Source organism: Sminthopsis crassicaudata, chromosome 2 (assembly GCF_048593235.1).
Source record: "Sminthopsis crassicaudata isolate SCR6 chromosome 2, ASM4859323v1, whole genome shotgun sequence".
NCBI classification, from domain to species: Eukaryota; Metazoa; Chordata; class Mammalia; order Dasyuromorphia; family Dasyuridae; genus Sminthopsis; species Sminthopsis crassicaudata.
In genome coordinates, this window is record NC_133618.1 from 552,584,093 (window position 1) to 552,608,336 (window position 24,244).

Consider the following 24,244-nt stretch of genomic DNA (forward strand, 5'->3'; position numbering starts at 1 on the left):
TACCTCAATGGCCTTTGGTACACAACCTCATATAATGAATTTGTTTGTCCTATCTGTAAAATGAGAAAAAAGATACTATTAGACCAATGTATAGGGTTATGAGGAACAATTATGAGAATGTTTTAAGTGGTTTAAAAAAAAACAAAACTTTGAAGCATAATTTTTATTTAAATTTTTCTATAGAAATCTTACATTAGCTACATGTATTCCTATACTCTTCCTACCCCAAACAGTTTTAAAAGAATTTAAATAAAAAACACTTACATAATCTTATGTTTATGTTTAATACTCATGGTGTGCCACTCCTATAAGAAGAGAAGATATATTTTTGTCTTTTGTTTTCAAGCTTGGGAAATGCCAGCTTTTATTTTTTTTAATGTTATGCCATTGGTACACTACGACTACACTATAAAATCCCAGATGTGAGAGCCTTTCATTCCCTTTTTGCACCTCACATAATGCATTGGTACCTGATTATTGCTCAGTGTTAGTTAAATAGAATTTGGCAACAGATTAGTTCACGTGTGTGTGTATGTGTATGTTTTTCTTTATTTGTAGAGGAAATTTGAATTTTTATTGCAAATCCAGAAACTGAGTCACTCTGTGCTTGGCAAGTTTTAGTAAAAAAAAAAAAAAAAAAAAAATTAAATACCAAAGCATTTATATGCACAGTAAAAATGTTCCTTGCAAAATTCAGGATTCCTAAAAATACAAATGGAAAGAAAACCCTAAAAGTTATCTATGGTATCAAATAATTTTGTTGAATCACAACCTGAATATTAAAATTTTAAAATTAGGAATGAGATTTCTTTGCAATTTCCTATCCTAAATTAAAAAAAAAAAAAATCTTTAAATGACCAACACAAAGGTTGCTAAAATGGCCAAAAGTCAAATTCCTTAATAAGAATTCACATGTAAATTCTTTTTTATTTACAAAATTTCAAAGATTTTTATTTAGAAAAAAATGTTTAAAATTCATTTTCATTTAAACAATTCAGTTCTAGAATTTCTTAAACATAGTATACATACCAAGTTTAAAAGAAATCATTCTCATGCATTTAAAAAACTCCTTTAGAGATTAGCATGATGGTTTATATAGAATAAAAATGCTCTCAGTCTAAGTAACTTTAATTAGACACAGATTAATTTGGCAAGCAGAGATACATTATGCCCCTTCAGGGTCAGGAATTCAGCACAATAGGCAGAATGTGAGTTTAACCTATACATTTTTATATCCTTCGTAATTCAACAAAGCCTACTTTTATAAAGAGTGAAGGTCCCATAGAATGAGAAAGAACACAAAACAAACAAACAAACAAACAAACAAACAAACAAATAAAATGAATTATGGAAAAAAACAAACAGGACCAATTGATATAACATCTGGCTACAGTAATTGAAATGGAAAAAAAAAAAAGTTTATAAGCACCTATTAGAGAAACCTCAGTTATCAAGTCTAACTCTATTATTTTTTATATTAAAAAAAAAACAGATAGAGGTTGTGATTTGATCACATTTACAAGGTTATTATGAATCTATTTTTCCTATTCATTTTTATTCTCATTCTGAACTTAAGAAATGTCAATAAAAGAATGACTACTGTTTCACCTACATGAGGTAGAGCTTGTTTTTACTTTTTAAGAAATTCAATACGTAACTTTATGAAAATAAATTTTCAGTATATTTTTACTAGTATTCCTCTTCCACACTTTCTCTGAGAGTTATCTTTTTAATAAAGATTTTTCTTAAAAAACAAACAAACAAAACCCAGAAAAATTTAAATGAAGGCTGAGAAAGGAACACGCCTCCATTGCACTAAACACATTATAATTTCATATCTTATTCTAACAATAACCCTGGGATGTAGGTACTGTTGTTTTCATTTTATAGTTGAGAAAACTGAGATAAAGTGACTTGCCCAAGATCAACATGGTAGTGTCTAAGCTCAATATTTAACTCAAGTCTCCTAACTCCAGGCACAGCATTCTATTTAAAGGGCCACTAGTCAGACAATATTTACAATGTTACATCTGTGTAGATCCTTGTAAACTCTCATCTCTCCTCCCACAGAACTGTTCTTCAGTAGAACTCTTTCCTCCAATTGAGCCAAAATCACTACTTTTCTTTCCTATTTCAACACCTCTTAATGTCACCTAAGTTAATTTACTATAATCCCTTTATTTACTGAGACCCCACAGTTGAAGATCATCTTTTAATTTACTTAGGGCTTGATTATGAATTTTTTAAGCACTATGCCCCACCTCATTTTCCTCATAAACTGTTGTTGTTAATTACATGATAAGTTGGTACTTTCTGGGAATGTATAAGTCATATTACAGAAGAACTGCAATGGGATGAGAAGATTCACAAATTTTCAGGTAAATAAAATGAAAGGATTTTATTTACACATAAAAAGGAAGAGATATAAAAATTAAGCCACTGTATTAAGTTAGCATTTTTATTCTCTAATGAACTGAAATATTAATTTTATACCTCAAAAATTTCACACCTCACTTTTGGGAGTAGCTACATTAGAAACACCTCATAATGACATTATTTAACCAACATATCAATAAAAAAATATATATATTTAGGAAGACAAGCTCTTAAAAGTAATTCAGATAAGACACACATGCATACACACACACACACAGATAGATTAATTGAATCCTGTAGCTAATTCCTATAAATCTGAAAGTTTCTTGAATTTGCTGCTGAAATTAAGAAAATATTTAGCATAAATTTGCAACAACTCTCTTTTCTATGACTTACAGTAGTCTTATTGAGAGAGGACCCCCCCCCAAAAAATGTATGTATGAATTAATTAGGTAATTTCTGAACCTATGTTTCAGTTTGGCATAAAAAAGCACAGATGATGTCAATAAATCAAATGCAACTGAAAATATTTTAGCCACACACAAAAAAAAATTCCATTGACTCAGTATTCTAAAGGCTAAAATAATTCACCAATATGTTGTTAGAGAACTGATCCTTTAATTACTGGCAATCAATTAAAAAGGAAGGATTATATTTATTTAGGGTTATTCACTTGGGAATGATATTTAGATTTCAGGTATAGTGGTGCTTGAGTTTTAATTGGCAGATTACCAAGACTGGAGCTATCTATGAAATGTCTATTTGATATGTAAGAATTATCTAAATGTTTTTATGTTGTAATCAAACATTTTGCAAATAAAAAGTACTCAGGGATTATCTTCCACAAAATTAAAAAAAAATCTGTGTTTTGCTAACATATTATAATTTTTTTTCAATTAAGGATAAAAACTTAGAGTAATGTTCAAGGAAAGTCTCTGACTTAATACATTTAAACTGTTCATCTAGTAAGGAAACTTCATATTTACACTTATAAATGTCATATTTACACTTACAAACTTCATATTTACACTTACAATAATATAAAATTACTGTACTGCTACTATTAACAATTGATAAGCTCATTACAAATATTTGTATCTTATTTACCACACTTGTAGTGGAGAAAAAACAACAAAAGTGGTTCTTAATAAGACCAAATCTTAGTGTAATGTTATATTTACAGTAGGCTTTTAATAAATGTTAACACTCCTTTTTTTGGGTGAGGCAGGAGGCTGAAAAGGTCAGCAGAATGATCAGAAATTATTTTGGAACCAGCAAGGCTTGGTTTAAGACCTGCTTCTGATACATAATGACTATGTGACCCTGGCCAAGTCACTGACCTCTAAAAGTTCTAGGCTATTCTCTAAAGAGGAGTATAAATTACAGAAAAAGTGTCAACTTGAATGGGTAGTTTATCAACTGTCAGCTCTTTATTATAATGAAATAATTGGTCCCATCCATACCCTTTTACCCTAAAAGAATAGTAAAGGGGCTCAAAGACAGCCTTTTAAAATTTCCATTATACAACAGTCCCAGTTTTGGAAATTAAATAATTATTATATTAATTAAATACTGTAATCAAAACTAGCTGCTTCTTGAAACTCAGTAATTTCAGCTAAGTAAAACAATAACAAGAAAATGGTTATAGGTACTCATCCTGTTGTCTGATTTGCATCTGGTTAGATATGAAAGCTGGATGTTAACAATCCTGCCCTCTAATCAGAGAAAATCAAATTCATCATTGTCAGTTAATACTAAGAAAGAAAAAGGAGTTCAAGATAATTCTCATGCATGAGAAGTATAGGATATGTCACTATCTTCTGTGAAAAAGGATAACGAATAAGATTTCAAAATAAAAATAATAAATCCACTGCTTTCTAAGGTTGCACCAACATATTTAAGCATAACAAAGGAGAAAAAAAATATGATTTGTGGGACAGAGGAAATCCTTATGGATCTAAAGCCTACAATTTTAAGACTTTAAGAAAAGGCTTTCCTCACAATAACCCTGTGAAGTAGGTATTTACACACATTATCTTTACCTTACATATGAGGAAACCTAGGGTCAGAGATTAAAAGCTTAAGTCCACAGTGAAACATGTCAGAAGGCTCCTTAATCAGAATCTAAACTTGGATTTTTTTAACTAAAAGTTCAGCATTTTTTCCCCTGCTGCTTCTATATAAAATTAAAGAAAAATCACTAAAAAGAATGACCCAAAAGATGTGAATAACAGAATCAAAGTCAAGGCATCTTAAGTAGATGGAAATAAAAAACAGTACACAAGAAGCTTAAAGGGAAAAGAGAAATGAAAAAAAATTAAAAAGCTCTATTGGCAATCACTTAAAATTTTCTCCAAATGAAATACTAAAATCTAAACATAAAGTTGAAGACCCTATATAAAGTCAAATGTAAGATGGAAAATTTGGGATGTTTCTATTTAAGTTATTATACCTTGAAGCAAATGCATATTCTCCCCCCTCCCCCCTCTTTTTTTTTTTTTTTTTTTTACAATTTTAACATATAGTTTCAAAATTAAAAAAAAAAAGAAATTTGTGAAAATAAGTGCAAAGAAGTTTCTAAAGAGGCAAGTGAATGTTTTTTTTCTTCGAAAAACAATAATCAGAACCTATTAGCCTAGTAATTTTTAAATTTTTTTTTCTTCTCTAAATGCCAGGAGGCAATGATCTAAGATCAAGTTTCTTATGTCTTAAACATGGGAATAGATGCCTACTTACATGAACCAAAGAATAATATCACCTACTTACCCACAGGACTATTTCCAGATCCATTTGGCACTGTGAGGTCTGCAGTGCTCAACATTCCACCTAAATGTTAAAAATGAAGACACAAAGATTAGCTCATTCTATTTGTATTAAGCATCACTTGACCATTAAGAACATACTCTGGTAAGGAATCAATAGCAAAATGTTTCAACATGAACTTTTTTGGGGAATATGCTTACTTGGCCATGGACATAATTCCTTATACAATCATGATAAATGACACCAGATAATATGAGACTTTGAATTTATCAATGTCCTGTACAAAAACTTATAATAATTCCCCATCTACAAGTTCAATTCCATATTTTACATCTTGCCACTTAAAAGCTGCATATTTTGGTCCCATCATGCATATCCATAATTTTCTTAAATGGATCACCAATTTTTGAATGTCTACTTTGTGCAGGACACTGTTTTAGGTGCTATGGGAGATTTAAAAAACCTCAAAAGGATCCCTAATTTGGGGGGAAAGGAGAGTCATATGAATTATTAGATATAATCTAATCAAACAAATGTAGATTTTAGAGAAAGGAAAGTTATCTGTCATGCCATTTACTGGAAAAGATGAATCTAGGCTGGATTTTGATGAACGAGCAGGATTTAGACAAGAAGAGAGATCAGAGGAAAAGAAGGAAGTAGGGAGATTTAATCTAGGTAGTGGGACTAACATGAGTGAACTGAAATATAAGGAAAAATCAAGTAATGTTCATCCACGCATAAATCCTCTTCCAAAATGAACACAATTTAACATCATTGTGACCCTATCTATCTAGTTAAGCAGGTATCATTACTGTTTCCTGAATACAACTTTTAAAATATCTAATGTCAAACTTTTGTTAATAGTTTTCTATCTACATGGGGCATCTATGCAATGATAAGAGTCCTGGGCCTAGGATCAATAAGATACATCTTCCTGAGTTCAAAGCTGGTGTCAGACATTGGGCAAGTCATTTAATCCTATTTGCCTCAGTTTCTTCATCTATAAAATGAGTTAAAAAAGAAAATGGCATCATAATGATCTGAAACTAATGAACAACAACATCAACTACCTGTAAGGTCCTTTAAAATCCCAGCTACTCTAATATACATTCAAATTAAGGGCTGTTTTTCTGACTTAGCAAGTCCACCCTGATCTTTTCATTTTTTAGCTCTTTCTTACCATCTCCTTTTTTCTCATGCAACTAAATACTATCTTAGATTGTTATTAACTAATTGTAAATGTCATGTCATTCCAATAATAATAATATAATATGATGAATATAATAAATGAAATAATAAAAGCAGTCTATGCTTTATCCTTCATAGTACTAGACACATTAATACCTCTCAAAGAATAGTTCTTGAATTAAAGTCAAAAGAAAAAAACTAAAGAGCAATGATTCTAATTTAGTCTGAGCCACTAAGATGGTCAAACATGATTTGGCTCATCATGTCAATCAGTTTTATTATTATAATATCAAGGAATGGAAAAAGAAAAAGAAAAGAGACTACCTGTATTGCCAGTACTTGGTGGTCTCTGAGGAGCTCCAGGTGATACATTTCTATGCATTGTAGCCTGAGGTGGAGAGAGCATGCTTGTGTCTGTTAATGATGAACTGGCTGCCAATGATGGGGATACAAGTGAAGTTCCTGGGTTAGTATAGGTCAAAGCATTGTGATTGGTAACTGGTACCGTAACTGACATTGAGAAATTCTGAGGTGGTAAACCAGGCTGCAAGTAGAAAAAGAAAAAAAAAGAAAAAAAAAATGGACATTTTAGTTTTTACTTATGCTTTAGAATGAAAAAAGCATACTTTATATTTAGTATAGTTTGTTTCACGATGTATTTATAACTTTTAAATATAGAAGATAGATATTATCCCTGTTCAATAGTCTTGCAAAAACCTAATACACAAATAATTTAAGTTTTAAAGTTCACCTTTGATATTAATTACAATATTAATTTTTATAACAAATATTAACAACTGAAAATCAGAAGCCAGAATACCTGTAGGCTAAAAGCAATTTTGTGTAACAATACAAATAAAATAACAAGAAAAAGAACTATTTGCTAATAATTACCTTAAAAATAAAAGTTGGCCTAGATTTAATTCTTTATTCCAAATTTAATTCATTAATTAATTCATGAGTCATGTTTGTTAGTGATTTAAAGTATGACAAAATGTAAATGTGTGCATGTTATTTTCAACAATCATGAGAAAAAGAAAGCACCAATTAGTAATTTATTTGATTCTTTTAGAAAAATCTATCGAAACATCAGCATATTAATTACATACTTAATATTATATCATCCTAACAAAAATAACACACAAAAGATATACTTTAAAAACAGGTAACCACTGGCAGATATCATCAATGATCACTTTACTAATAATCTATCTTTAAAATAAATATATTTGTACAAAGAAATTTGTTTGGAGAAAGTTTTTTAAAGAAAATGACTATGAAAATTCATGTACAATACATAAATGGTGTCTTCTAAAACATCTCGTATTTACTCATATCAATCATTGGTCTGTGAGAGATATTTAAAAGGTCTTTTCTCTTTATTTCATTAATTTTATCCCTAAAGATCCTATAAAAATTCTTTTAAATTATTACAAAGTAAGAGTTACCTATACCTCAATTTTGAGAAGAAACTACTTTGTTTTTTCTTATCAGCAAATCATTGTCAATCCAGAAGAAAGATGACAGAATGCAAATAATTTACCGACCCAATGTAAATCAATTTACTACAGAATTATATTAACTGAACAATAAGGAGAATGAATTTTATAACAAATAAAACTTTATTTTTGCAAAACTACAGAAGCTCAACATCAATTTACTAATCCTCACAACAACCCTGTGAGGTAGGTAGTTTTTGTTTGCTGTTTTAATGAAGAGATATCTTCTTGCAATAGTGTTAGTTTAACCTATTTATGCTATTCATGATACTTATTTATGCATTTTGTGTGTATTTAAGTGAAATTAGATAGTAAGCCTATAGAAAGCACCTTAGAGAAAAAGCACTGCCACTGGGCTTAGAAAAACTATATCAATAAAATCACAATACTGGGGCAGAAGGAAGGTTCTTCCAAAAGCATGAATCTAGAGAAAATATCTTCTCATTATTACTGGATACATGTATACAAATAATTTTAATAAAATCATAAGACTATAGGTTTGGATTTAGGAGTCTCAGAAGTCATTTATTTGGCCAATCCAAAGAATAAAAATGTGTTCTTCAAAATCTAGAAGTAGATTTTGAATAGAAATAGAATAGAAAAAAACTATTTCTTATAAGTTAAAATAAGGCTCTAAACACATCAACATAGTATCATAGGATTATAGATTCAGGACTGGACAGTATTGAAAAAAATTGTAGGGAAATACTACAAAATATGATAATATAAAGATCAGATAATTTTTTACAAAACTCCCAGAAGGAAAATATATTTATTATTAAAGCAGCTAAAACTGCACTAGATTTGAAGTTTCCCACTTCCATTTAAGGGCAGAAAAGCAAAAGAAGGAAGTCAGTAAGGAAATAGAAAAGGAAAGAATTTCAGTTTTGTCTTTTTTACTTTAAGATATTAGATAAGTACTGTTCAAAAGAATATTTTAAAATAATGAAAAAATTTAAATTAAAAAGTTAATCCATTAAATGAAAATTAGTCCCTTCTTTCTTTAAAAAAAAGATTGGAAATCACTATCACAGAAAAAATGCCCATGAACATAACTGTCCCTATCCTGTTCTTCAACAGGTCTCTCCAAGGAGCTGAGACTGTCATTTATCTTTTTATTCTCCAGTGCCCCACTGATCTGGACTGGCACAGAACTAACAAATCAAAAGGGAATCTTTGCTCCTTAATTAATGATTTTATATTATTGCTTCTGCAATGTAGCATTGAAAACTAAAATAATAATCTATATTTGTGAACATCTTCATGCACAAGATAAAAACACAAACCATACTTTAGTACTCACTGCGATTTTATGATTCCGCATCATATTATCAAATTCCTCATTTATTTTTTTATACTTTTCTTCTGTATGTGGAGTTAGCACATATGAAGTATCAGGGTCTGGGCTGTCGCACCCTCTGTGTTCCTTCTTGTTCAGAGCCTAAATAATGAAGTTAATAAAAAGGATCAACAAATAAAAAGTAAAGGTAAATGAAAGTACTTACAGGGCCTCGCTTGAAAATAAAATCACTATCTTCATTTAGTTTGCTGAATCTGTCCTCCGAGAGTGGACTGTGCTCAAAGTAATCGTCAGCATCAGGGCTCTCACAACCATTAAGGCCTTTCTTTCTTAATGTCTGAAATACAATTGAAGAATTCACACACAAGTAATACTAACTTTCCATGTTTTTTTGTTTATTAAGAGAGCACAGACTGAACTGAACTATATCGAGCCACTGAAATGACTTTAAATATACTTTAATTAAAAAAAAAAAAAAACCAAATTCATTAAGACTACTCAAGATAATGTATCATAGTGAATACTTGAAACAAGTTACTTTACCATAAAGTAGAAAGAATATTCGTGGTTAAATTAGTTTCTCCCTTTTTTAATAAACACTACAATCACATATGACTTTGGTAATTACTACTACTGTATGATGGGTCCTAATCAACTTTCTTATCATGATAGTTGGATGAACAGGAATTTATAGAGCAAAAATGGAAATGTAAAAAATGGTTCTTTGAAAAAATTTATTGTTTTTTAAGCCATTTCACTTCTATAATAAAATAACCATTTCAGTGATGTATTATCCTACCTTTCCAATCTTCTTATAATTTACTTCCCTAAACATACTCCAATATCAAGCTATATCAGCCTATTTGTATTTCTATACTAGATACTTCATCTCTTGTATCTTATATCTACTTTTTAACTGGAATCCTTTTTCTCCTGACTTCTACTGCTTCCCTAAAGACTTAGTTTAAATCCTACCAATTTCGTGGGACCTTTTCAGACTGTCCTCCTTCCTTATTTTATTTCAATTATTTTCCATTTATATTGTGTCTGCGTTACAATAGTAATTGAAAGATACATGTTATATCTATATATGTATATACACACATTTACGGTGTATATACAAATATGTTGTGTATATGCATATACATAGTTATTTGTAGATTGTTTTTCTCATTAGAATATAATTTAAGGGTGATATTTGAGGCCATATTTCTATTTTTCTTGGTCCTCTGTGCACTTAGCATAGTGCCTTACACATAGCAAGCATTCATTATATGTTTACTGATTAAATGACTTGACTTTGAAAATAGCATGGAATACTCAAACCTCTTCTCTACTCCAACAAAAAAAATAACATGATAGTCCATTAATCCCATTCTTAATTTTAAATTCTAAAAATTTTATTTTTAAAGTGACACTGAATTAAAAAATATGAATATACAACTAACTTCATATTTAAGTGATGAAAAATACTTTTGTAAATAAACATTTGTAAATAGAACAATTACTCAAAACAACTATTTGTTTTATAACTCATTTAACTTATCTTCTTCAAGTTTTTGATAGTGCTATTGGCTTACCTAGTAGATTTTACTTCCTGTTTACTTAACATAACTCAGTATACCTAGTGACATACTGTCACTATGGAGGAATAAATACTGGCTTCAAAATATTTTTAAGTAACTTATTCAATTTTTTTTAAAGGGAGAGAAAAAGTAGAGATTTTTCTCATACTTTATTCTTAAAACTTCTTCTAGAAGATCCCTCTGATTTTCTAATCCAGTTGAGTCTATTTTTTGGTAAATCACTTGGTTCAACAATTTACATAACTCTGTAATTTACTTCTTGTCCTAAATATAGGGAGGATATATGTTTAGAAATACATAAGATTTTTCAAGAAAATCTAGTAAAATGTTTCATCACTGAATAAAGTTCTGTTTGAGCTAACCTAACTGTAAGCTTTTACATAAATTATTTATTTTCCTCATAATTTTTAACAGTTTATAATTATAAAAGTAGTTGAATTCATCTCCTAAGTACATTATCATCATAATGCTTTCCTTGATAATTTTTGAGAGAGAGAGGTAGGAACATGAGCACTAAATTTCGTAAATCTTTACTTAATAATTCTACTATAAAGATGAACTGTTTATTTGATTTCATAATGACAACACAAGCTGTAAGATAAAAATCTTCAAAGACCATCGGTCATCATCAATATAGACATAATTCCTTCTCAAATTACTTGGCATATGCTATGTATCATCCCACACACTGAGCTAAAATGTTATCACTAAATCAGCACATGGCAAATGTTACACCTGTTTCTTAAACACCTGTCATTACTCTAAGCTCTTCTGGTCTAACCAATCATGTGAACATTTATTTGGTCTTTGCCATAAAAGGACCTGTTGTTTAGGACACTGAAGGTCGGAGACAGTTATCCTCTCTACTCCTCTCAGCAAGTTCTGCTTGCCAGTTCTCTGTATACTGATATCAGCAAGAAAAATGTTAACACTTAATATACTAGTACACAATCAAGCCTTTTAACTTACATAGACCTATAAACAAAACACAAAAAGTCAGCAGCAATTTGATATGGATTCTATCTCAAAATATATCTTCTCATAAAAATACTAAATTATTAAAAATCTAAATCTGGAGAAAACATTTGCTTAAATTATACTGCATTCTTTAATTTATCTATTTTATGTCAGTAAAAAAAATTTGCCTTTTATTTTAGTCTAAATTCGTTAGCTGCTCTTTCTTCACTCACCTTCATTTATGAATTATATTTATTGTTCTTTTTGAGAATACTAAAAAAATTACAAGAAAATAAAAATAAGAAAGTAAATTCTACATCTTGTATCATATAAGTTAAAAATCTTAACAATTGAGAAAGTACCTTTGAATTTACAAAAAAATCCTACACATAATATTACACTATTATAAGTAATAAGTAGTATTAAAGCATTTCTTCAATGAATACACATGATTTTTATTTTAACATGGGTAGGGTTAACTCTGCATTTACTTAGGAGGAAGAAAAATACTATAGTATCTACAGCTCAAGTTTCTGGAAATTTTCAATGCAGATGGGATTCCCGTCATTGCCAGAGAACTTAAGAGGTTGGTTCACTATTGAAGATAACAAGTTAATGTCCAATTGTCTGATATCCAACTTGTTTCCTTATCACTAAAACACTGACTATTGCTTTGAGAACCCAACTACCATAAAAAGACCTTTTCTGTCTTCTTTATCATTACCCAATAGCATAATGTAAAAAGTGGAATGCTGTAATCTGTTGACAAGGCCAGGCGAGGCCCAAGGGATACAGGACAGCTTTAGTTTTTTCACTGGCTAGGAAGTTAAGCATAAGCAGATCTTGTTTAATGAAAAACAAAGGCAGAGAATGTACATAATCATGGAGGATATAGATGATTTTTAACGGTGAAAATATCCATTAAAACAAACCAATATCAACCTATGCTTTCTCTGTGGCTAATAATAATGATCTGTTTTTCATTATGCAGGAAATATTGTTTCTAAAATCCATCTGTGCTAACAGATGATATTTTAAAATGTTTCATGAAGTTTTGACAACAGTTGGGAAAAAGCCACATAATAGGTCAAAATAATTTAAACACTGAGGACTTCCACAATTTAGAATTATCTATTTCTTTAATCTTTCTTAATTGTAACTATTACAAAACACATATTACAAATTGCTGAATATACTTTGATGAGCAATTAAATGACTAATCAAAGTCAAATTGAAAATAATTTTAAACATTTTTGTTAATAAGGTATCACAATGTATAGATACTTGAATGTTGTCATCTATAACTTTGTTTCTAAAGTCTTAAAAGTCAATGTAATTCAATGTCTCATTGAACAATAAAAACATTTTGACATTTTTAAAAAATTTCCTAATGGTTACTCAAGCACTATCAAAGAGAGTTTTTTATTTTTCATACAAAAAATTTAAATGTCTATAGTTAAACTTCCCATTTCTGAGAATCCATTTAAAAGCAGCTACTCTAAACTTCTAATTTTACAAAGAAACTGCTAGCCACAGAGAAAAATTCACTTACCAAAATTCACAGAGTTAGTAAGACTTAAATATGATATTCTGATGCTCCAAATCCAACTGTATCTTTCTATTCTTGTGATTTCTTCCTTTTCCTCTTACTGAGACATAAGTCTTTGGACAATATAAGTAATTTATGTATTATTATGGCTAATAAAAGAAAAACTGACTTTCAAATAAGTTAGAGAATATACCTCTTTTATTTATAAAAACACATTATTATTCTAGCCACTTTATTAGTTGAGTAAACAAAAAAAAGTGTTAACTCTTGGGACAATAGAAAACTGATAAATTCAAGAAAAAAATTTAAGTTTATTTTAAATAATAAAAACTAGGTATTATTATAGCAGTGATTCTGATGTATTTGCCATTAAGTAAATATGATTATTATAATATATATTATATATGTGTGTATATATATATGTGTATACACACACACACATATCTCAAAGTCATAACTTTAGAAGTAGGTGGGAACTGGAAGGTCAACTTTCAACTCCATCATTTTATAACTGAGGAAACTAAGTCCTAGAGAAGTTAGGTGACTTGTGGAAAATATTAAATGGCAGAGCTGAGATGGAAATCTAGTCATCAACTCCAAATCAAGTACTATATGTTTCTGAGGTGTTTTGTCTTTCAAGGCAACAAAAGACAGAATGAGTCTGCTGAAGGACATTTAGAACAGAATTAGAGACTACTATAACTGAGAGGATCCTATATAGCTCATTGAATTCTCATTTTACAAATGAGAAAGTCAAAACCTATAGAGGTTAAATGATTTATCCAAAATAGTAGTGCCAGGTCTACTGCCCAGGTATTTTAACTGTACAAAAATATGTTGTCTTTTCAAATAGTGAGACAATGCCTAAAAGAAGTCATATGAAACAATTATGTACAACAATATTCCCTTCTTCTCTCATCTCTTTCTGTTTTAAAAGGGCAATAATTCCCTCATAAGCCCTTTTTGGATGGATCCAATATACTTTTTGGGAAATTACCTTTTAGTTCATTTGAAATCTCAATTTAAGAGTGAAAAAAAAGTTCTATATTTGCTCTACTCTGCCATTAAATGGCTTAGTGGTATTTGACCTTCCTGGAAATGTTTCTTAACTTGTAAAATGAAAAAATTCCTTACTTATATTGCAGAGTTGTGAGGAAGAGCTTTCTAAAAGAAGACTTCTAAAAGACCTTTCTACAATCAAAGAGATGATGTCTGGAATGGGTGATGTAAGTACAGAGAATGAAACAATTTCTATTAACAAGGAGTTTATAGTCTCATGGGTAAAGCAACAATGTAATTATATACACACACATTTTTTATAACGAGAAAGGGGAAAGGAGAGAGAGGGGGAAAGGAAAAGGAGGGATAGAGGGAGGGAGAGAAGAGAAAGAGAGGGGGAGAGACAGAGAAACAGAGAACAAATAAGTATATACAAAATGGTTAAATACAAGGAGGTCTGGACAGATAGTAGAAATAGGGGGAGGGGTGCGATTAAGAAAGGCTTCCAGTAGAAGATAATGCTTGAACTGTTTCTGAAAGCAAGAGAGGGACCCTATGAGACACAGGGAAAGAAAGAGCCAATTATAGACAGGATGCATAGTCAGTATAAAACAGAGAAAGATTAGTTTGGCTGATCACAGAAGAAGAGAACAAAATGTATACTGAGGAAAGAAAAGGTGTAAAGGTCTTTAACAGTCAGAGGGCAATTTATTGCCACTGAAGTTGATTAAGTAGCAGAATTACATGGTCACATCTGTACTTAAGGAAAATTACTTTTGCAACAGTGTGTACAATGAAGTAGTAAGATTCTTGATAAAATGGTAAGATCATTATTATTGCTACTTAAGAAGCATATTCAAATTCTTGAGCCTAACATTCAAAGTCCTGCATGATATTCTGATCCTCCAAGTCCAACTACATCTTTCTATCCTTGTGATTTCTTCCTTATCCTCTTATTCACAAGGTCTCTGGACATAAACTACTTTATATATTAATATGGCAATATCACATCTCTAGATTTATTTACCAACTCAAACTTTCCCTCTGATCCAGTCAAATTGGTCAATTAATTGTTCCCCCAAATGTTCTCCCTATGTAGAATGTCTTCCCTCTTCTTCTATAACTATACAGATGTCACTTCCTGCAGTATATGGCAAGAATGATATAGAGGACTAATCCTTTTTTTATAGTGCACATTTATGACAAGTTAATTGCCAAAATTTATGAATATGGACCTTTTAAAATAAATACATTTTTAAAATGCCTTGGCAGAGGGAATTTCCTCATGGGATACAAAAAGGTTTATACCTCTAAGTCCTTGGGGGTAATTTCACAAAACTCAAAGGTATAAATTTCTAATTAAATAATATACCATTAAAAGATGAGTACGTATACACAAATATGCATTTTTATATACATCTGACTAGGAGTGATAAAAAATCTTTGCCTCAGAAATTATCATCATTTGGAAACAAAGGAAAGGCATATCAAATCTTTGGGGAGTGATAAGTGAATTTTTAAAATAAAGTTTGGTTAAAGAAATGACATCTTGTGATTCAGGGAGAACTACAGTCTGAAAAATTAAAGATAAGTATTGCTCAATAAGCAATGGGAAAATGGTAGACATTAGCAGAACAACTTATAACAAATATGGAACAACCAGTCTAGAAAAACAACTTAATACTTATAAGATAATAAGATTACCTGAAATAATAAAAAGAGCCTATATACCAGATTTTAACACATCTAAAGAAAAATGTCTAAATATATTAGAACAAGAGGCCATGATAACAATTAAAAAAAAATTCACTTATCACATCCTAAAAATCACTCCAAAATGAAAAGGCCTAGGAATATCATTGCTAAAATTCAGTGTCCAAACAAAAGAAAAAATATCATAAGCAACCAAAAATAAATCACATAGTGATGAACTACAATTATACTTGCACAAGATTTAGCAACTATCTCTTTAAAGGAGAGAATATAAAGACAAAGGTCTACTATGAAAAATAACACAATTATCACTTTTTTTTACATGATATATTAGGGTAAACATTTATTAAGTACCTACTATAGCAATGGGCACTAAATATTAAATAAATATTATTTCATTTTATCTTTATAACAACTCTGAGAAGTAAATGCTATTATGACCCCCATCTTAAAAATTAGGAAACTAAGGTGGAGACTGATTTCTGAAATGACACAGCTAGTAAGTGTCTAAGTCGAGATTTAAACATAGGTCTTCCTGATTTTAGAACCAACATTCTATCTTCTATGTCACCTAGCTGCCTCCAGCTACTTTAAGAACTCTAAAGAACCAACTAAAAATTAACAGAAACAATAACTTCATCAAACTTACTGAATATCAAATAAATCTATATAAATTGTCAGCATTTCTATTTAACACCAGAGAAACTCAGCAGAAAGAGATAAAGAAATTTCATTTAAATTACTATAAAATATTTGGAAGCCTATCTTACAAGACATATAGAAGGCAAGTATACCAAGTCAATATAGTAAAAATGACAATGCTGCCTAAATTATTCTACTTATATAGTTCCAAACCAGTAAAACTACCAAAACATTACTTTGTAGAACTAGAAAGATGATAAAATAATTCATATGGAGGAAAAAAGGTAAAGAATATCAAGAAAAATAATGAAAAGAAATGGAAATGAAAGCAATCTATCAGTGCCAGATCTTAAACTAATTTTTTTTCCCCTGAGGCTGGGGTTAAATGACTTGCCCAGGGTCACACAGCTAGGAAATATTAAGTGTCTGAGACCAGATTTGAACTCCGGTCCTCCTGAATTCAGGGCTGATACTCTATCCACTGCACCACCTAGCTGCCCCCAGATCTTAAACTATCAAACCAGCAATAATAATTTTTAACACTTTGATATTGATTAAAATAGAATTACAGAACGTAAAATTGATATTTTAGTTATATAAAACATAGAAAGATTTTATACAAATCTAATAAATTTAAAATTAAATGGCAAAGTACTGGGAAAGTCTTTATATAATTAGTTTCTCTCACAAAAGTCTCATTTCCAAGATATTTGGAACTGATTCAAATCTACAAAAAAACAATTCCCCAATTGGTATATACTCTAAGAACATGTAGAAATAACTCTTAAGGGAAGATGAACATGCCCTCATGTGCTCTTCTATCACTCTACATGAAAAAATTCTTCAAATAATTACTACAAGAGAAATCCTTATTAAGCAATCCTGAAATTCTACCTCATTCATTAGAATAGAAAAGATGACAAAAATGGAAAATAATATTGGAAGAACTGTAAGAAAACAGGCACACTGATGCACAGTTGTGAGTCTTGTGAATAGATATAACTATAACAGAAAGCAATTTGGAAGTATCCACAAAAAAAAGGGAATACCATCAATTGAGGAATGTCCGAATAAGATATGGTCCATCTGTGTCTCAGAATACTATTGTCTTACAAGAAATAAGGAAACATGATTCAAAAAGACAACAGAAAAAATGCATGAACTGGTGAAGTATCAAAAGAATCAGAACACCAGCATTTTTTAAATGAACAAGGATTTTCATAAAAACAATTCTGAAAACTATCAGAACAATGATAGAGACAATAAGCATTCCTGATTCTATGATGAAAAATGTAGCTATTAAAGCAAGGCTATGGATTTAGGGTGAAGAATTATATATATATATATATATATATATATATATATATATATATATATATATATATATATATATATATATATATGTATATGTATGTATGTATGTAACCATTTAAGGGAAATTTTGTTTGAATACGACATATTACAAGAATTTTTCTCCCTCTCTGGGATGGGGAAGGTGAGAGGAAGAAAAAATTGTTATGTGTTCATTTAAAAAGAGAATGATTAGAAAAAGGGGGGGGGATGTAAAATGTTGCATACAGTTTTTACTTTGTTACAAGTTTTACTTTAATAACTGTTTTACTTTGTTACAAGGAACCTTTCACATTGTGGGAGTAATCTTTAAAAGTTTGCAAGGTAAAAACAAAACACAATTAACTTTTTTTTTTTTTAAGATACCTTAAGTTTTTCAGATGTAATTTTTCCAAAAGCTTATTCAATTATGTTTCCTGCTCTGTTTATTTTGTAAATGTACAGCGTAATACTGATGTCTTTTACTATTTGAATGTTAATATCTATGTCTTATAATTCTAGTTAAACTTCTCCTTTGTGAATTTAAGATACATCATTTCTTTGAAACTAGTTGATTTAATAAATTCCTAGACTACTTGCTAAATTCTACTTCCACTTCTACCACCATCTTCTCCAACTTCCATTTTAGGAAATGCCTACTCTAATCCCACTCATTCCCAACTTGACTCAGTCTTTCATGACACTTTGAAACTCCCACTCCTCCCCTTTAGTGTTGTCAGAGTATTTCTGTTTTCTTGTCTTTGTAATCCCAGTGCCCAGCACTATGCCTGATACATATACAGTAACAATTAAATCATTGATTTATCTACTGAATGCTCAGACATTTTATATTAATAATATTTCACCATCTTTAAGTGTAAAGTACATTCTCTGACATTTTCTCTTGGCATTGTGTATGTGTGTGTGTGTGTGTGTGTGTGTGTGTGTGTGTGTGTGTGTGTGTGTTTAATCTTTTTCAGGAATGCAATTCCTGCTTCTGGGCAATCACTTAATATGTAACTTCTGCCAGTCTCTCATTTACTTTTATTCCTCTAATTTTCTTTGTATCTTAAAGATACATTTATTATCCTTTTTGCCACACTCTCTTGCATTTTATAGAATTGTTAAATCCACTCAAGCTTAAAGTTATAATTGTTACTTATGTTTTCTTTTTTCTTTTGTGATAATTTTATGCCCTTTTTTTTTTACTTCAGTACTTTGTTCCTGTAATTACTTTTGTTTATACTATTTTGATGCTAGTCTATTCTTGTCTCTAACCTTACTCCTAGTTGTCTGCTCTATGTTAAATTCCCTAAATTTAAATTAATTTTTCCCTTTTAAAATTGTTTTCTCCTATCCTTTTGCTTCTATTCTTTCCTTTCCACCTAAGCACACAGTTCAAAATCTGAAGGAAAAAAAAAATGGACATCTCTAATTTGGAGAAGAAAAGTTAGGCAAAAGGGAATATAATACATATGTTACTATAATTATATCTCTAGATTCCATTTTATTGTATGCTAACACCAATTAATCTTAAAGTTTCTTTTGTTCATTTAACTATTTAAAAAAATATGTAAACAAAGTGAAATGTTTACAAATCCAAGGGACTACAATGTTCTGTTTATCTTAAATCTAGATATAATTACTCAGTTATAGATAAAACACAAGAAAGAAAGCCTCAATGTTTATTAGGAGTATTTGCTATATAAACCACTATTTAACAAGACCTGGAATAAAAAGCAATGTTTCCAATAGCTGTTTAGTTTTAATCTGAATGTCTGTTTCAGAACTAAAGATGGCCTGGGTTCCATTAAAACACATTAAGAATTTCTACAGTTATGGGCCAAACTATCAAGTTGTGTGTTGTTTTTTTTCTCCCCCTTCCAGGTAGATAGGTTATCAGCATTTTCATGTATTACCATTACTTTGGTGAAATACTGTTATCTGTAATCATTTACATTTGCAGGGTCACATCAATCACATGAAACCTCTCTTTTCACTGGGATCTTATGTAAGGTATTCTTTATAATGGTAAATGTCTTGAGTGACTATGATTTCTTGTATGTCTTACTTAAATTTAATTATCAGAAGATGTCTTCTGAAGAGGTCTTGATGGCCATTTTTAATCAAAGATCTTGTATAATAAATATAATCATGAAAGATGCACTGTAAGAGAACTTTTAAATCTAAGTTATTAGGCTTCCTCGATGAGATCCATAGTAACTCAAATAGATGATAAAATAATTATTATCCAGATAATGTCTATTGAGTTAGCAAATAAAAAATTACCAATGGATATTAATTTGGTTCTAGAACTGAATAGGAATAAGAAATGTGACTAAACCATATTTTTGAAATTGTGCAGCACTTTCGATGATCACAAGCTGGCCTCTGGTATAAAAAAAATCAATCTAACATAATTTTTCCTTAATTATGTAATAGGATTCAAATATTGAAGACCATACTCCCTCAAGAATCAACCAACTAATCAATACACATTTATTAATCACCTACTATGTGACAGATACTGTACTAAGAAACAAAACTGCTAGCAACCAAGGGAGCAATAGAGATGTTTGATAAAGCAGGCCATATCATATTTCCAACATTTGATAGCCCAAGTACAATAAGTGATTAAATAGATATAAAAAGAATGAACACAGATCACTAGAGAAGCTCTAAAACATGACGCATTTTTAAGACTTTATGTCTAAGATTCTCTAAGTAAAATATTGTATCTTAAAAAATGAGAAAATGTTCTCCTTTTTGCCTATAATTATCCTCTGAATTTCTTATTTTCCTTTTTTGTTATAGATAGTAGTTCTACAACAATATCAAATAAGAATGGTGACAATGGATATCCTCACTTTACTCTTAAACTTATTAGTAAGGTTTGAATTTGTCTCCAAAATGAGTAACTTTACCAAATTCTTTTCATAGAACTGGATACAAACATAGAACAGCATAGAACTGGAAACAAAGCAGATGTTCAATGATTGTAAATATAATTGTGCTACAAGAAATAATATATGTGAAGAATACAGATAACCATGAATTGAAGTAGAACAAAGTAACCATAATCAAGAAAACAATATATTCAATGACCACATTAAAAAGAAAATTAAAACTGGATGTAGCCTAAGGATTTATATACTATTCATCATATTAAGAGATAGTACATTAAAAAAAAACTCAGATTTTCTCTAACAAAATGTTTCATACAGCAATGTCTTAAAAATAAATTTGCTAGAAAAAAATAAAACAGAATTAGTTTCACTCTTAAAAAGACTTTCTATGTATCTACTGACAATCATTTGATTTTTTTTGCTATTAATATGGAATATTATACTTACAATTTTCTTCATGTTTTATTCTTAAATTTCTGATATAAATCTTACCTGGTCAACTTCTGAATATTTGGCTATAGCCTCTTTGCTGATATTTTATCCAATACTTTTGCATCAATATTCAATAGCAATATTGGCCTATAGTTTTGTCATCTATTTATGTTTTGGTGTCTGGACCAAAAATTTCTCAAATTAAGAATGTGAAAGTGACTCCTATTTTCTTGTTTATAGTTTATATAATACTGGAACTAAACTGTTCTTTGAATAGTTAGTGGAATTCACAAGTCCATTTGAGCCCTAGATTTATTTATTTATCTTGAGGGGAGATTAAGTTTTTGGTGTTGATGATAGATAATTGGGTAAAGTAACTTAACAACTATTTTATCTTATTTATTGTAAATTTTCTTTTTTGGTAATTTGGTTATCATCCCTTCAAGAAAAAAAATCAAATCTAATAGTGGCCTATTTTCTTAGCTTTTAAAAAAATCATACTTTTATTACTTATTTATAAACTTGTAAAACTATTCACTCTATAGTACCAGAAAAGTTACACAAGTTCCAAGACAATAAGATTAGTAAAAAGACACAATTCTGTACTACTAAAAAATTTTAGTTTTAAGTTAGTCAATAGTAAACAATCATTTATTAAGTGCTTACTTATATGTTAGGCACTTGTATTCAGCATTGGAAATACAAGAACAGCAAAAATATATTCCCTGAAATAAATCAGTTTATATACAAACAACTATGCACATATAAAATATTGAGACTGTAATGGCAAATAACCTCAGAGAGAAGGCACTACTAGCAAAGTGGTCAGGAAAATGCAGATTGCAGAAGGTAGAATCTCATCTGGTCTTAAAAGAAGTCAGGGAAGATAGAAGACAGAGGTAAGGAACAAAAAGAGAATTTCAGACACAATATTGGGAGATAAGAGAGTCATATGAAAGTAAGAATAAGGCGGCCAATTGTTGCTGGATCAGAGAGTACATGGATGAGTGGTTGTTGTTTGTCCCTCATACATAAAGACCACCAAAATGACATCATGATATTGGGGTTAAGGTATAGCATGTTTAACTGTGTCTATCCAGACCAATATAATCTTGGAATTAGGCTCTACCATTGATCAAGCACAAATAGTCCATTTGATCATTTGGGAGAGAGATGTCTCTAAACTTGCATATCTCACATTTCTTTTGAACTACTGAGATTCTGTCTTGTTCACAGAGTATGTATGGTTCCTTTGATTTCAGCATGCCATGCTTACCAGCCTTGTGTCAGCATCTCTTATGTCTCACAAAGATACTCAAGTTCTTTAGAGAGACCTTGAAAATGTCCTTGTATTGTTTTTTCTGACCTCCATTCAAGTGCTTGCCTTATATGGGAAGACTTACACAGGATCATGTTGTGAAGGGCTTTAAAAATCAGAGAATTTTATACTTGACCCTAAAGATGGCAGAGACTCACCAGAGTTTACTAGCTTAGAAGGAGAATATGGTCAGACTTGTGCTTTAAAAAGATCACTTTGGCAGTTGAATGAAAGATAGATTATAGTGAGAAGAAACTTGAGGAAAAGAGCACAATCAGAAGGAATGCTAGATAAGGGCTTTTAGCAGTGTTATGGTTATGAATGAAGGGAATACATGAGATATTGGAATAAATCTTTTTTCATCTTTAGAACCCACCCCAATTTTCACTTACTCGAAGCAATCTTTCTATCTCAATGCTTTCTAGTTATAAATTTCCTATGTGAAAAGCTACTCAATCAATCATTAATATTTTTAAATTACCTACTATGGTGTCAAGCACTATACTAAGCACTGGAGATGCAAAAAGAGACAAAAAATAGCCCCTAAAGTCAAGGAATTTACAATCTAATTTGCAAGGGGGAGGAAAATGCAAACAAGTACATACAAAGAAAGCTATAGACATGATAAATAGAAAATAGTTAACAGAGAGCAGGCAAAGTAATAAAAAGGGTTGGGGAAAACTTCCTGTAGAGGATGGTATTAAAAGAAGCCAGGGAAATCTGTAGTTGAAGCAGGGGAGGGAGAACAGAAAGAGGGGGCAGCCAAAGAGAATGCTAAGACATGGACTATATATATTGTTCATGGGAACAACCCAAGAGACCATGGTCACTGGATCAATGAAAAAGGCATTAGACTGATGAAGATGTGAAATGGAGTAAAGTATAAGAAGGAGGGGATTATAGATTATGAAGTGCTTTAAATGCCAAACAAAGCAATTTGGATTTGTACCTGGAGGGAATGGGGATGACATGATCAGACCCATGCTTTAGGAAAATCTCTTAAATGGCTGAAGAGAGAATACACTGAAATGGGGAAGAGACTTGAGGCAGGTAGAATCACCCACCAGTTACTACAGTAATCCAGTAATCCAGTAATCACCTTATGAGGTGATAAATGCCTATATTAGAGTAATGGCAACATCAAAGGAGAAAAGGAGGTGTATTTGAGAGATGCTGAAAAGATAAAATCAGCAGGCCCTGGCAACAGATTGGGCATTGGGACTGTGAGGAATCCAGAATGACTTCTAGTTCATGAATCTGAGGAACTGGGAGGATAGCATAGCTCTCTACATTAATGGGGAAGGCAAAGTTTAAAGAAAAGATAATGAGCTCTGTTCTGGACATCCTGAGTTTAAGATGTTTACTGGACATCCAGTTGGAGATATCTGAAAGACAATTGGAAATGTAAGGTTGGAGTCAGCAAAGAAACTGAAGCAAGACAAATAGATCTGAGAATCATCACCTAGAGATAATCTTCCCATGTCCCCTGCTCAAAAGTTCCTAGAGACTCTCCTATGAGCTAAAAAGCAAATTAATTTAACATAAACTGATTTCAATCTAACTTTACATGCTTATTCATGTTATTCTTTCAAATTCTTTGTATTACAACCACTTAACTATTCGGCCATTTGATGAACTTTAACTTTACATCCTGGCTTCTATCTTTAAACCTCAGTACAAACTATCC

The 24,244-nt window shown here is 30.5% G+C and overlaps 1 protein-coding gene across 1 annotated transcript in view; it reads right to left on the bottom strand.

Annotated features, from left to right (window-relative positions):
- MEF2A (myocyte enhancer factor 2A) overlaps nt 1-24,244 on the bottom strand; it is a 193,744-nt gene that overhangs the window by 43,737 nt on the left and 125,763 nt on the right. The window contains 3 exon segments of the mRNA XM_074295037.1: nt 5,143-5,202; nt 6,652-6,871; nt 9,332-9,463. Coding sequence (XP_074151138.1) covers nt 5,143-5,202; nt 6,652-6,871; nt 9,332-9,463 — 412 coding nt within the window.